Source organism: Vanessa tameamea, chromosome 17, assembly GCF_037043105.1.
Source record: "Vanessa tameamea isolate UH-Manoa-2023 chromosome 17, ilVanTame1 primary haplotype, whole genome shotgun sequence".
Classification (NCBI taxonomy): domain Eukaryota; kingdom Metazoa; phylum Arthropoda; class Insecta; order Lepidoptera; family Nymphalidae; genus Vanessa; species Vanessa tameamea.
This window is the reverse complement of record NC_087325.1, coordinates 6,084,351-6,099,882: the sequence shown is the minus strand read 5'-3', so window position 1 is coordinate 6,099,882 and position 15,532 is coordinate 6,084,351. Positions and strand designations below refer to the sequence as shown.

General features: G+C 30.2%; 2 protein-coding genes and 1 long non-coding RNA gene across 3 annotated transcripts; 1 reads left to right on the top strand and 2 right to left on the bottom strand.

Annotated features, from left to right (window-relative positions):
• Nucleotides 1-1,475: 1,475 nt before the first annotated feature.
• LOC113400592 (inhibitor of growth protein 3) lies at nucleotides 1,476-5,880 on the bottom strand. Its single transcript, XM_026640236.2, has 11 exons — nucleotides 5,700-5,880; nucleotides 5,471-5,542; nucleotides 5,115-5,312; nucleotides 4,792-4,933; nucleotides 4,385-4,487; nucleotides 4,136-4,225; nucleotides 3,076-3,184; nucleotides 2,766-2,853; nucleotides 2,586-2,681; nucleotides 1,956-2,094; nucleotides 1,476-1,732 (listed from the first exon to the last, which is right to left on the bottom strand). Exons 1-11 carry the CDS (start codon nucleotides 5,725-5,727, stop codon nucleotides 1,613-1,615), a joined length of 1,185 nt encoding a protein of 394 aa, XP_026496021.1. The 5' UTR covers nucleotides 5,728-5,880; the 3' UTR covers nucleotides 1,476-1,612.
• Nucleotides 5,654-6,619, top strand: LOC113400597 (uncharacterized). The gene is made up of 2 exons (XR_003369071.2): nucleotides 5,654-5,731; nucleotides 6,344-6,619. It is a non-coding gene; the product is annotated as an uncharacterized LOC113400597 (long non-coding RNA).
• A 67-nt stretch (nucleotides 6,620-6,686) lies between these two features.
• On the bottom strand, nucleotides 6,687-14,679 carry LOC113400591 (pickpocket protein 28). The gene is made up of 14 exons (XM_026640235.2): nucleotides 14,619-14,679; nucleotides 14,167-14,355; nucleotides 13,619-13,748; nucleotides 13,186-13,307; nucleotides 12,855-12,960; nucleotides 12,529-12,683; nucleotides 12,347-12,458; nucleotides 12,089-12,181; nucleotides 11,865-12,004; nucleotides 9,935-10,065; nucleotides 9,411-9,470; nucleotides 7,850-8,060; nucleotides 7,133-7,306; nucleotides 6,687-7,055 (listed from the first exon to the last, which is right to left on the bottom strand). The coding sequence occupies exons 1-14, from the start codon at nucleotides 14,633-14,635 to the stop codon at nucleotides 6,947-6,949; spliced, it is 1,749 nt and encodes a 582-aa protein (XP_026496020.2). The 5' UTR covers nucleotides 14,636-14,679; the 3' UTR covers nucleotides 6,687-6,946.
• Nucleotides 14,680-15,532: the final 853 nt, after the last annotated feature.

The window sequence follows — 15,532 nt, the reverse complement described above, 5'->3', positions numbered from 1 at the left end:
CTTCAGCTTCAAAGGGAGAAGAAGCCTTAACGGAGCTCTGTGAGAAATTTACAGGCCGTTACTTTTATTCCATTTTCATAATTGAATCGATTGTAATAAGGCAACATTTTAAGTTATACGTTACTATTTCCCTTAAGATAATTTACAGTGTGCTAAAATAATTTCGATTATATTAATGAAAAAAAGAAGCGTAGACTTAGTATTTGTCGATTTCTAGGCAGAATATATATAAATTGAATTGTAATTCATTGATATACTTTGCAATTAAATGGTGGAAATTAATAACTACCGAGTTTCTTGTCCTTGATCTTTTGGGTAGATTCTACTTTCCAAACATTACATTTAATTAAACAGTGTAACATGACAATTCATATGCTTTTCTGAGCCTACTTGTATAAAGATAAAGAGTATACAAATTTCGAAGCCTTTGACAGATTTTTGAAATTTAATTTCTTTGTTAACTGACGACATCTGTTCGCAGGATTTTCATTTGTTTTTTACGTGGCCAGTAACTTTTTTTCGTTCTCTAAAATTAATTCATAAAAATTTAATAAATTGCAGTCAAGAATCCTCTTTATTTTTCTGCACTACGGCTCTTCTAATTGAGACTAACCGTTTTTTTATGTGCAGCTATCGTCTCATAATCACTGGGACGAAAATCGTCTTACGCTATTAATATAAATAAGATTATTAATTATCATTGACCTCTTAACTCATTTTGCATAACTAAAACAGAGAAATTAAATATAAAAAGATTTTTCAAAAGTTTATTTACTATTCTTATGATTTAAGCCTAATACATATTGCATTATAAAATGCGAGCAAATCTAATATAACACATAGGTACATCTTACACATCTTCATAGTATTAAGGAATATTTTAAAAGACAAATAGAACAGATGAAAGTTGTAAAAGAGATCTACAAAGGTGACGTAATTGCTTTTTTTTTTCAAATTTGGAGTTTTAATTGTTTTATTAGTTTAAGTATTTTTTACATATATTTACGATGAGTTTAATAGGAATGAATACACATAAAGTACTAAACGTAAAACACAACATAAGTGTTTTATTACTAAAATATATTTAATAGTTCTTAACATTTTTGCCTTTTGTTCTTATATGAATGTCAGTCAATAAATTTGATTACAAAAACACAAATAAGATCAAAAATTCGTAGTAGGTAGGAATTCTTAGATGATAAAAGCTGTTTATAAACAAGAAATTGATATGAAACAAATAATACAAATATGAACACACAAAATAAACACAAAAAATATGAACATAAAAAATGGTAAAGTCGTGATCACCTTTCTGGTGATCACAACTTTACCATTTTTTATTTGAATATCAGCATTATTGTTTTCTATACAATATCAATCAATCCTGTCATTAAATCCGTCAGTAAGTAAGCATATTATCATTTTTACATATTCAAGTAAATTTTAAGCTTGTTATACACATCAATAGCTTGAAACATTTTTCTATGAAATAATTTAATGAGTATTAAAAGTTTTATTATTGATCGCAAGTGATCATGATTAATCATTAACATCTATTATTTAAAGTTTATAGTTAAAATGGTTTCAACTTTACAACAGCATGTAGTTGAAGTCAGTTCTTGCGATGTGCGCGGTTCCTACGCATGTTAGTTTGGCACTGAGGGCAATACCACTTGCCCTTCGGAGGTGCGGTAATTCCAACACATGGATAATGGAACCACTCGTATGGACACTGAAATTATATTATTTGATTGTTATTGCAATATATTCTTAAATATACACTCAAGAATAAAATATAATATATAATCATTATAAATATAATTAACATATTTGAAATTTGAGTTGAAAACTTTAGGTCAATATAAAAATTTAAATATAAACTTAAATTGCAATCAATATCAGTAAGTAAGTAAACTTATATAATTTGAAACTATATTTCCGTGTTTAATACTTACGTCTTGATTGTCACAAGCAACCATGTCCCCATAAGACACTTGGTTGCAGATGCAGTAGCGTGGCTCGTTAGGATCGTACGTCCATTCCTCCTCCATTGGTTCTTCGATTGCTACATTGTTTACAACAGTACTCATTGCTCTAAAAAGAATAAGAAAATATTTGTCACTTTTTATAAAAAAAAATATATTATATAAGTATGGAAAAGAGTGTTTTAAGGAGATAGTTAATTTTAATCTTAAAAAAATTCATAATAAAAATTAGACATACATTGGTGCTGTAAGAAATATTAACCATTCCTTAAATCGACAATGCGCTGCTAATCTTGGTAGCTCAAGCAAAATATACTTTATTCAAGTAGGCTTTTATAAACTAAGTTGTTATATCTGTGCCTGTGTAGTAACACTGGCTCACTCAAACTTCAAACCGGAACACAACAATACTAAGTATCACTAGCTGTAGAATATGGGAAGAGTGGGTGGTATCAAACCAGACAATTTGCACAAAGCCCCACCACTTAGTGGCAATTCATTTTATGTCATATATATGATTTAATTGTTTTTTGAAAACTCCTAACTAGTTGTACATTTTAAAAAGAAACATAATGACAATTTTAATGTAATATTTCTTACCCGACGGTGGGAGAGGAAGATCGGCTAGCAGCTGCTGAGACAGATTGTTGGGAATGCAGTGATGAAACATTGCTTGAAGAGCTGTAGGTGCTTTTCCTGTAAAAGATTAGAAAACATACTTGTTACACATTAAAAAAATAATGCTATATAAATTATAGAAATTTGCAAACTTATACACACTTTTGTTTGGTATGCCGCTTATTAGAAGACGTAGTTGAGGTTGAGTGAGCACTAGTACTCTGGGTGTGGGCTGTTGGAATGGTTTGACCTGTAAAATTTTTAAATTAATAAAATTATATTTTTCTTTTAAATTTATAATATTCGATTTTCATAAAATTGTTATTGAATATTAAAGTGTTAGCGACAACAACATTCTTTACAATTTGAAATAAATGTAGGTAAGAATGTTTACATTTAGAATAATTCGGTTACCATTTTAATAAACTCTAATTTATATATATATTTTAAATAGGATAATTTTGTTACATACTGTGGTCGTGGTGAGAATGATGAGCATGGTGGTGAGCTTGGTGCGCCAGTTCACCAGCTACTGCTTCGTATGACGCCTTTAACGATGCGGTGCGTCGACCTTGTTGCATCTAGGGAGTAAAAAAATTAAGATATATGTACATGGAAATATATGTCATCCATAACTAAATTTGATTCTTAGCATAAGAAAGAATTCTTATAGTGAGAATCAAACTTAGGAATTAAAAATAGTGATTAACTCACTAGTGAGACGTGTGAGTTTTCAACTTTATTTTTCAATAAAATTATCATAAATATTTTATTATTATATTTTACTAGCGAAACGCCCCGGCTTCGCACGGGTGCAATGCTGATACTAAATATACTACAGAATATCTTACAACGTTCAGTTTTTCAGTCATTATGCAATACAAACCACTTTGTCCCTGCGTTTTAAATCTATATCTTCGAAAATATTCATTTAAATTACATGTTGTAAAATGTTATATTGATCTATATTAAATGCACACTGTATTTAAGGTACTTAATTAGATAAGGATTAATTCTGAATTGCTTAAAATCGCTTCGAAAATAAGCCATTATTTCTCGTAAAGTAAAGGATAAAAAATGGTTGTTCTGGGCTATTCCTAAAAGATAGTCCATACCATTGCGGACTTTTTTGAAGACCTTTCTAAAGTGTACAATACTGTAGTACATTATTTTGATCTATCTCGTAGGGTTCAACCAGCGTTTGCAATGTAAGCGACAAAATGTGTTTATTTACGACATCACTTAAGAAACCTCTAAAATTATCAGTATTTCTCTATTATCATGCGTGTATCATACATATAAACCTTCCTCTTGAATCAATCTATATATTAATAAAACCGCATCAATATCCGTTGTGTAATTTTAAAGATCTAAGTATACATAGGGACAGACAGCGGTAAGCGACTTTGTTTTATACTATGTAATGATTAGAATTCTATCATATTATTAGCATTACAAGGTCCAAACAAAATGGCATTTAAATTCTTTTTTTAGTATACTTTTTAATTTAGGATTAAAAGAAATAAATTTACCTGTTGTGTAGCAGCTATGGCTTGACTTGCAGCAGCCGCGATAGCACTACCAGCGTGGCCCAAGGAGTATGAATCTCTGCCCAGTGCAGCCTACAATATTAGTCAGTAAAGTAATACTTAAAAGGGTAATAAAATATATGATCTGAATTCAATTTCAATTTTAAGTAATTAAATTTGTAAAGAATTTTTTGATTCCAAAAAAAAACAATCATTGCCAGCGTGCATTAACTTATGAGCAAAAATATGCACCGGAATGGCAGATTCTGATCTGGAAATGCTTCCATTGCTTTGGTGAGCTCGTGAGTCACGCGTGGCCCAGCTATCACGACGCTTCTCAGCACGAATACGATACCTAAAAGAAGATATTAATTACATGGGTATTATTAATAAAGATCAAGGCGATTGCACTAAGATAAGATATGTTTATATATTTTATGTTTACCTTTTCAAACCACTAACTAGATCTAAATATTTTTAATAGAAAGATAAAAATAAATTTTTGTGAGTATGAATAATGATGCAAATTTTTTAACCTCTTGTTTTCATAAACCATTTCTATATTTAATTGGGAAACTTCCATAGAACTTATATTTCTAGCAGTTGTAAATGTATATCATTAATTTTAATATTATTCAATAATATTTTGTTTTATTCACCTGCTATCCTTATAATGGTTGTTATTTGATGTGCTGGTATGATTGGTGTTTGTGTCGAGATCTAGTGAGCGCTTTTCTAGAAGCTCTGTTACACCCTTATTATCAGCTTCCAGTTCACATTTGAATTTGTGCAGCTCTGTGTCTATAAATTACAAGCAACATTGTTATTGAACATTAAACAAAAAAAATATTTTATCTATTTTAAAAATAATTCAATCGTAATAGATCTATGATCTTTGTGTTTCGTTGTTTTTTATTAAATTATTTTTTTAATAAAAATTGAACTAAGTTTGATAGTAAAGTCAAATTTTTGTTTAACATACCTAGCCTACGAAGATATCTGTCTACTAAGTCGTACATCTGATTTGCCAAAGTTACTTTCTCATCTGCTTCTTCAAGAGTCTTATTGTAACCTCGCTTTATATCAGTAAATTCTGTATTAGCTTGGTCTGTGTTTATCTCACCACGTCGACACCCACCAAATAAAGTGCGCACTCGCTTTTCCAATGTGTCCATGTTATCTAAGAAATAAAATATATTATAGTAAAAATAATAATTTTGAAATAAAATTTTCATAAATAATAATAAATGTGAAAGTACACGTAAAACACTTATATTTTAACAAAAAATACATAAGTTCATATTTAAGAATGTTTGTTTAATAAATATATTTACTTACTCTGAACTGATAAATCCATTTCCCTCATTTCTGTGAATCTGTCTCTTAATTCTTGAGGAAGATGCTCAATCACTGTAAGTTACATGTCTGAATTAGTTATGTTAAATTTAATTATTTATTTTTCAATTTAATTTAAATTGTCGCGGTCAAAAACAAACTATGCTTACTTCAATGCTGCCAACTGTAATGGCGTATATGTTCGTAACAAAGCAATTAAAGAAGGACTTACTTTCTAAATAATCTTCAAGGTACAGCATTTTGGTGAGTTGAATTAAGATTTTATTGAATATTACAGTTAATGCTACACGATTGAATATCAGCTAGTTAATTTAACAAGCAATATTGAAAAATATGTTAAGCAAGCTGACGTGTACACGGAACAGAGAACACTCAATAATGGCGATAGTGATGTGCGATGCGTTTTATGTCTGGCGGTGGTTTATGAAGTTAGCCAGAAAGTTATCGATGAGAGTCTCCATTTTAATTTTGGCTTGACTAATATGCCTCATTTACCAAGGTTTTTTGGACATACGATTTAAATTTATTAAAAGGCCAAGTTATAAATAATTTTAAAATTGTTATAAATTACTTTATATTAATAGTTAATAAATTCGTAATTATTAAATTTTATTAAAAATATGAATTGATAGATATTTCATGTTATACTTATATATAGATATTTTAAACAGGAGGATTTAAAGGACAATGTACCTAGCATTTGCAGAATATTATTGTTTGTCGATAACTTTAAATGTTGCATCTCTACAATGTGTTTGTCACAGAGTCTACCAACTCTCAGATTAAAAAATTAAACACCCCCAAACGCAAATTATGATGCGTTCATTTTATAATTTTAATCATTTAAATTTACAGATACAAAAATGATACGAAGACCTTTAACAGAAATAACTCTCAAACTTGATGATTTGCAAGAGTATGAGGCTTATAGACGCGAACAAGCAACCAATTCATCGGTAAATAACGAAATGCAAGAAGATACCCCTAAATCATTAGCGGGCGCAACAAAAACAACAGAAGAAATACACAATAGAATAGGGTATGCTCCAAAGAAAAAGCCCAGTGGACCAAGTACTGTATAAAATAAAAACATGGTGTCATAATCTGAATATTTAATAAACTTCATTATAATAGTAAATTACATTTATTTTATTTCTAAACTAAAAATACAAATCTATAGGTACAACTTTAAGAAAAATACGCTGTAACCACCACCTTCATTTGAAACAAGTGCAGAAGTAATTGTGCGAATCGCCGTTATCCTTAGAGTGTCCGCAAGCGACATACGCGCGGCTGGTGGCTCGTTTCTCTAAATGTGTTGAGCGCCACCGCGACGTCGGGACCCAGGCCTTAGGCGGAATTCCAGAGTGGACTCACTTCGTGCACAAGCGCGAGTTTTAGCGTTTATTCAAAAAATAAATAATTGTAATGTTTCTTTATTTGAAGTGTGATTGAACATTAATAAATATGCAGATCCTTAAGTTGTCCATTGGTTGGACTAAGTGCATTATGTTTTAAAACGTTACGTTTTTTAGATTGCTGACGTTTCCAAAATAGACAAAACAGTCTGAAAATAAAATAAAAGTTAAATATTTATATTTTTTTATATTAGAGTTAATGTTATATAATACTGTGTGTAAGAACCTGAGTGTAAGAAAGTATATGATTTCGGCGACGCTAAGTATCGAAAAGCCCATAAAAAGACCTAGTAGACCGCCGCAGTTGGCTAGAAAATCTGTTTGACCATAGAGTTCTGAACGCCGAGAAGTAATAAACTGGGCTTCTTTGAAAAAAATCATTACACGTGCATATAACAGGCTGAAATAGATATATTATATTAATGCAACAATACGTTAAATTAGGTAAAAATATTGTACTTTATCAAGTTAAGATACATCAAATCATAGACGCTAAGTCGTTTAGCATTGACATGTCTAATGTACAAAACATGACGGTCATAGCATTACAAATAGGTATAATAAATTTTGTAATGCTATGACAATAACAATTCATTGTAGTGGTGGTAGATATACAAACACACACGACCGTGATCTTATAACAGTATTTTCATTGGCTGTGGGATGCTGATAAAATTAATGTTTGTCTTTGACGTTCCTAACATAATTTAAATTTTGTACACTAGCCCGAAGATTTTATAGTATTATAAGCGCCATATAGAGCACTATATAGAATAATACAGCGAATACTCGTATTTTTTAAAAAAGAATACGAACAAGTGATTTTATTTTGCAATATTTGGTAATACATATTCATATATTGAGTTCAATATAAAAGAATAATTTTGTGATTTAAAAAAATTATTTAATTTAATTTTGAATTCACGCTTGAATCCATTCTTACTCTTTGTCCTCTTCGTCTATTGGTAAATTGAAAGCTTTAAAAATTGCTTTCCAGTCGTAATCGGCCTGTGACGTTTCTGCTTCATACTCAATAGAAGTGCAAGCTGGTAAACATTTGCATTCTGCAGCTACTCGTCGAGCTTCACCAAGAGTGTCATTGTCATTGGTTTCTTTCTCCAATCCACTTTGAATTTCAACTGTGACTAATTCCACTGAAATTGCAAGAATGATTATAGTAAAAAATTAAATATGTGTAAAATTAGTTAAAAAAATCTTTTAGCGATTGATTGATTGACAGTAGTAGTCGAACATTAAATTAAAAGTAATAAAGTAAGTAAAGTAGTGAGACAGAATGGCACTGCTGACTGAAAAATTGGGCTACTTGGATAAAATTAGTCGCCACTGCTCATCTAAGAAAAATTCAACATCCCTCACATAGTGCGCCAGCAACATTGGGAGGGGAATATATTTTTATTTACACTATTAAAGAAAAATTAAGTAATGGTGTTTGGCAGTAGAAAATGTGGTTAAAGGATGGTATCTACCGAGACGGACGGTTTGCAAGCCCGTTTAGCCAAGCAATATATCTCATTAGCGGTTTAGGTGTAGTATAGTAGAATAGTATAGGTATTAATAAATTGGCAGAAATAATCATTATAAAAAAAACTACAAAAAACATGATTAAAAAAATAATGAAATAAAATTATATGCTACTTTAAAGTAACATTATTAATGAATTAAATCAAATATGCTTTAAATAAGCTATAAGTGCTTTCTATGTACATATTTATAATCATGGCTAAAACTTTTACTTTTGTAACTGGCAATAAATTTTAGTCAGATTTAGAAGTTTTTGTTAAGTACTCATGATTTTCTGAATTAAATTAAATATTTTTTTATTTTTAGTTTCGTTTTTAAGCTTTACCAAATTATTGTAAATTTAAATTAAATTATTTTCCGGTAGTACTTGAGGAAATTGTTTATAGACATTAAGAAGCGGATATGTAATACGTTAGGGAACTTTTATAGTAAATATATGTTATGTATATATCAAAAATGTTCTAATTGAAATGATTTAGTTACATAATATAGATATTATGTAAAAAAATGTTGTTACCGGAAGTATTATGTCGATTTAGAACCAAATTTAAATTTTAAAAGGGAAAGTTGTAAAATTGTCATCATAAATAAATGTGATATGAATAATCTTTATCGAAATTATGCAACTAATCGATTAAATACACTCATCGCTATTTATATGTGTGTATGTTTAATGCAAAGCATAATTTTACTTATGAGTATTAACCTTCTTAAATCTTGTTTATATTAAACAACGTAATTATTGTTACTTTGTTGTTTCCTTAAATAAATATAAAAAAGAGTATGAATTATAATAATATATATTTTACTTATTTACTTATTTGAGAAAGCTTTAAATTGCATCTTACCTATATTCTATATATATTGTTAAATCCGATCCGATGCGTGATTATTTTTATATTACATAATAAATAATAATATTATATTAAAATTGTGAAGACTAAATGAATATATTTACTTACTTTGGGCTTGTTTTATGCAACCTACGCTTCCAGCATTGCATACTTGCATTTCGGGACCATCTGAGATAAAAATAGAATTTAGGTTAAAACAAGATGTTACGAGATAGCGGAAAGATGCAAGATATAATTTAATTTTAAACCAACCTACAATTTTGATACAAATATGATTCAGATAGATTTTACATAGATTTTCTTTTCTTTATTTGTTTATGTGTTCTTTACTAGTTCCTAAATATTACTAAGAAGTAATAAAATTACAGGTAGTATTAAGTAGCAGTAGGCATTAGTAGTTGGAGGTTTTGATTGCTTTCAAACTAAAGTCTTGTAACTACTCTTATCTAGTTATTACTGTACTTACTAAGTGCTACGATGTCGTATATATGTATATCGTACCTATATATTTTTATTTGAAACGATGTATTTAAACGTAAATTGACGCAATTGTACAGTAACGGTAGCTAAAAAATAATAATAAAGCAACTGTAAAAACGTATAGATCCTTTTTTTATTTGTAAAAGACTCACGTGGCATGCCAAAGTGGACGCAACCGCATCTCGCATAAGTAAATTTGGTTAGGCATTCCATTTCGCAATTGGCTTGCGTGTACACTTTAAAATATTTCAGGTAACGTTCACTAGGGAAATAGCATTGACGTCTGTAAATAATTATCAGTTTTTAATAATGTCATATTTTATTATTTCATCTCGTAGTCTGTTGTCGCTTTGTCCATAATAAAAGCAACCTTATATCTAAGGATAAAATCTGAGAGTAAAAAAAAAAATCAGTACAGGAAAAAAATATTACTTTGTAAAAAGAAGCACGCCTTGAATCTCAAGGGATCAAAGAAAACTTGAGTGTTCTCGAATATTGATTCAGGTAAGAAGCTGAGGACTGACACGCTACGTTGAATCATATTCAAGATGTTAAGGATACTATCTAAGCATTTTTGATAAAGTAAGGTCGTAGTAATGTAATGGTAATCTATGGTAAATTTAATTAATACTTTCATTATAATATTATTATTGCTAAACAGATAAGATTGACTTTGTCAGCCAATTAAAGTAGTAAATATAATCTAGTAGTTGACGCCCGCAGCTTCGCTCGTGGTTAAGGCGTTGCACGTCAGGTATTACTTAGACAAAAAAGGAGCTTTTGTCTTTCTTTGGACTTCATACTCAATTTTATCAAATTCATTTCGGTGGTTTGCCCGTGAAAAAGGCAGACAGAGAAGGACAGACAGAGTGATTATTCTAAGTTCGAACAGAAGCGTTAGAGAGCTATGATTTGAAAAAACTTGCAACTATTTATACTACGTTTAAACTCAAATAAATAACCATAACTTTGCTTTGATCTAGTATTTAAAATATTTATGAGAATATTCAAATATATTATTATACATATATATTATTCATCACAATCACAATTACTAACTATAATTATATATTTCTACATAATTAAGTGTTTGATATTCAATAATTTTAAAAAAAAAAAGTCGTTAGGATAATTTGAAGCATTGGTGGGCACAGTTAAACCAAAAGTTAACTTCGTTAATCGTTAGTTCGTTAGATAAAAAGTTAACTTCGATAATAGGTAGAGCGTTAAATTTTCTAAAATTTAACGCTAGTTAAAGTTAACCATTAAAAACTTATACTGCTTTTGGGCTGAGAGAAATAGGAAAAAAAAAAACAAAAACAAGTAGAAAGGACAATAAAAGACATATTTATATATGTCGATAAAAAAGTAGGTAAGAATAAGGCTATTATTAATCGTTAATTTGCATTAGGTAATTTAGATGCATCTCTCCCCTCGTAAAAATTAATATATTAAAATTGACATCCGACAACGATGGTCGTTTAGCCCGGAAAAAATATCTTTGCCCATAGAAAAAAAAACGTTCTACTGCAGCACTAGATTAAAAGATTTATTTACACTGGTTCACCTAAAAAGGCTGCACCCATAAAATATTCTTTTAACTTCGTGTCCAGCCATGTTCTTATCAAATTCTGAGCTTTGTTTTTCAGAGATTTCTAGCTTCTTGACCTATTTTCTTCAAAATGAGTAACAGTGCTGTAAAAATGATCCCTTTCTTCTTCATTATTGCTGCGTCCGCTTGTGCCGACAGTCGCCGAACATACGAGCGTGGCATGGCGCGTAATTCAAACAAATAAAATGACGACAGCATGTCAACAAACGACTAATGTAACGGACTAAAGTTAACGGATTTTCTATTTAACTTTGTTAATTAACGGATTAACGAGTTAATGCCCACCTTTGCTGGATAGTTCTGACTTTTGTGCCCTTAAGCCTTTCCATCATAGGCAGGTTTGCCACACGGTCGGTCTACGGCTTATTAATATTATGCTCAAAATCGAAAAGAAGAGAATCAAAATAAAAGTTTTAATATTATTAGTAAATTGTACGATTATTATTTAACACGGTTATCACGTTGCTTACCCTATTGGATTGTAAGGTTTTAGCCCTTCAGAGGTCGTCATCATTTTTGGCTTGACAGCCACAACTACTTCTTGGGACAGTGGTGATCTAAAATATTGCTGCGATAATCGTGGTAATTCAGCCGGATTGTGTAATAAAATCTGTAATTATAATCAAATTATACATTTCTATTAAAACCTTTACTATATTAAGAACAAAACTTTGTTTTGACGTGAGTGCGTCACCTTAAATCCTTGTACTGGACCTCTGCAAAGATAATCCAAGTCTACTTGTTTAGCTCTTAATAGGAATACCAATCCAGCTTTTGCACCATAGCCCTGAAGGAATATTCATTTTATAATTGTGCTTTTTTATTAAAAATTAACATTTTTTTTATAAAATACGAATAAACAGTGTTACCTGATTTTGTCATGGTATGTTTTTTTATTAAGCATAGAAAAGAACTAATAATAAATGAATAAAAATATATGTTTAAGCCTTACTGTTCCTCTGTGTGGATAAGTTTCAAGCGGTGTGTTTGGAGGATATCCATTTTCTAGAGACCAAGTTTGCGATCTATTTGAATATTCTAAATAATCGTAGTCAGTATTCAAGCTTGAAAAAATAATACACTTTTTTATAAAATAATTAAATTGCATATAATTTACGAATTACGATAGATTACTTTTCGGTCCGAAATAGTTCTTCAGCGCCCATTGTGTTAAACGTGTAACAAAGACCCTCTTCTGTCAGGATAGGTGAAAACAAATCGGAGCAACTGTCTCTTGGTATATCCTTCCATTTGCATCCCAAAAACACTTCAGTTACATTCGGTAACACCTATTAATTGTAACAAAATGAACCGAAATATTAATTCATGATAATATTTACGTACCTAACTTTACGAATACCTACGATATGTTTTGTTTTGATTTATAGTCATTTTTATTCCAGGAAAGAAGAATCAAGAATATGACGTCTAACGTATTTTTTGTATTGTGTATAGCATACCTGCTTAAGATTTTCGACTGTGTCATTTCCGAGTGAAAATTTCCTTCCTCCGGCAGGGGCAAGATGATCGTCACATACTAAAGATACGTCTTCAAATAAATTGCGCCTACAAATAAATTTGCTATAGTTCTAGCTTTAAGAAAGGTATTAAGTGGTATTAACACAAATTCTACTCTACAAGTATGAGTAATTTATGACAACACTATCAAACTCGTTCTTTGTTTAAAATTTACAAAATAAAAAATCTTGTTTTTACTGTAAGTGAGTACTTATAAGTGATTATGAAATGTATATATCAATTATGTAAATTATCCTTTGTTCATATACTTACTCTTCATCTGTAAGGTTTCCGACAGTGCTTGCATTGTTGTAGAGGTGATAATATTTTGTAAAATTAAATTTCGTTTGTTGAGCTTTTGTTTCGAAGCACACAGTTACAGCTGGATAAGGTATCTAAAATGTTATATTTATGTATTTATAAGTATAGCTTATATCATAGTTTTCACAATAATTTTGTTATGTAAAAATATAATTTAAGTTTATTGGATCTCTAATTAAAATTAGACTATCAGACCCGACCACGCATTGCTGAGATTACTTTAAACGTTGAAATATATTGTGTGTTAATGTTTAGCTAAAAACTTTCTGTGAAATACGCTGAATATGAATTTCATGTTAAGATATTCAGTGTTTATGTGTAATCAAAAAATTGCGATATTTTTAATGATAAAGAGATGTGTCATAAATCATAATAGAATTTGTACCTGCCACACTGGGGTAGAATTTTCTGCAAAGCTTACGATTACAGGACTTTCGTTCCATTTTAACCACACTTTACGTATTAGACCAGCACAGAGTATAACGCAGCAAGTGAACATGAAGAGCCAGAAAATCCTGAAATAAATAAATAATTATAATAATGTTGACCTGACCGATTTTCGGCGGTCACAAGTGTGTGCGTAAGCACAGGTGTCACTCTATTCCCTCACTCTCATAATCCGATGGGATTGAAAAATCCGACGCGACCGGAAAAAGTTCAGCCGTAGGACCAACAGTAAACACTTCCAACTTCCTAACTCCAGGCTGCTAGGGAAAATTTGTTCATTGAAAAACCCAATATTATTTTATGGACCAAGGTTGGGACGAAGCCCAGGACCTCGGGATCTGCGGCCTGTGAGCCACTAGACAAACGAGGCAGTCTAAGATAAATAATAATATCCTTCGCTATCTATCAAGTTCGAGACTAAAGTTTTGTTACGCGTATTTAGAGCGCTTTTTAATTTTATTTTATGAAACTTTATTATATGCTCACTTTTCGACCGAAGTTCGTTCCTTTTCGCCAATATATTTAAGACCATGAAGATTCGAATTAGCAGAATAATCTACCAAATATTGCTTTATTAAGCTTATTTTCCCTCTTTTGATCTTAGCATTTCCTTTTGCTGCCGATTGTTCTATTTTATCAATATCGTTCTCTGGAACATTTCCCATACTTTCAGATCTAGAAAATGTAAGATAAATTAATCAGGGGTTTTGATTTTTTCACTATTTGATGTTTTCACTAGTTTTGCAAAATTATGTTGATTTTTTTTTTCTTTGTTAATAAAACTTCAGTTCAGTTAAATGTCTACATCAGCTCCAAACCGAGTTTTAATTCCTGGTGAGTTCTTGAATATAGTAGAGGATTATTTTGGTAAAGGAAGTTAAACTAATAAACACTTCAAATTTAAACAGGAATTTTCACTATAATAATAAAGAAATTACCTTGAGTGTCTCTTCATGATGATAACGAATGACTGCTCAAAATGAAAGTTTGAAGAGTAGTGTAGTTGGGGCTTGGTACCGACAATACCATATACCCATTACTGTTACCCCATGGAATACCCATTTGGCTATTATGAAATTAGAAATGTTACGAAGAATTTTACATTTGATTATGACATCAACATAAACAGAAAACTATGATATATGCGGAATAGGTCACTCGTAATGAAGGAGTGTCAATCATTTAATTAAAATTTAATTTGGGTTGGGTTGTTTTTAATTTTTGCATTCCCATGTGGTTTTTGAATGAATGGCTCATTTGATGAATATATTGAATTAGTAAATAAATTTGGAGAATTTACTACTTGAATATGTATATTCTAAAGACAATTATAAAACTTGTCTGTATCTTTGTCAGTACGCGCCTTAGGATTTGAAATGCTTTTTGCATTAGTCAATTTATTGAAGACTTAAAAATTGACGAAATCCTTTTATCAACAATATTTGCCAGTACCAACTTCTGTTTCTGTGTATGCCACCATTTTGATATTCAGAAAATATTAGTAAACTTTATGTTATAAAAACAATATAGGTACAGGTTTGGTTAGTTAATTCAGAAATTAATGTGATGTCAAAATGTAAATTGTTATGTGTTACCATAAAATTTCTTTTTTTACTATATTAATAAGAAACATTCTCTTATTTTCTTGGTTTATTTCAATAAATGAAATCTTCTTATATAAAACACAATTTTGTTTTTTAAATCAAAGACATATCTCCAAACAAACAAAGCAGCCAGTACCAGAATTTACTTTAACTTATCTAAGAACTGCTATCTTATCAAAAATCAACAAAGAGTTATAAAGTTCGTCTTACATCAACGTGTAGCTACGAGCAAGTTATCTAGATTTTAT

Excerpts from the sequence above, each read along its gene's own strand:
- LOC113400592 (XM_026640236.2), bottom strand. The coding sequence starts at position 5,727 with ATGCTGTACCTTGAAGATTATTTAGAAA. Across the intron at positions 4,934-5,114 it reads CAGATATCTTCGTAGGCTAG|ACACAGAGCTGCACAAATTC; the intron begins GTATGTTAAACA and ends TGTAATTTATAG. Across the intron at positions 2,682-2,765 it reads AAGCGGCATACCAAACAAAA|GAAAAGCACCTACAGCTCTT; the intron begins GTGTGTATAAGT and ends AATCTTTTACAG.
- LOC113400591 (XM_026640235.2), bottom strand. Across the intron at positions 13,308-13,618 it reads ATTCTACCCCAGTGTGGCAG|ATACCTTATCCAGCTGTAAC; the intron begins GTACAAATTCTA and ends ATAACATTTTAG. Across the intron at positions 8,061-9,410 it reads TTGCATAAAACAAGCCCAAA|TGGAATTAGTCACAGTTGAA; the intron begins GTAAGTAAATAT and ends TTGCAATTTCAG.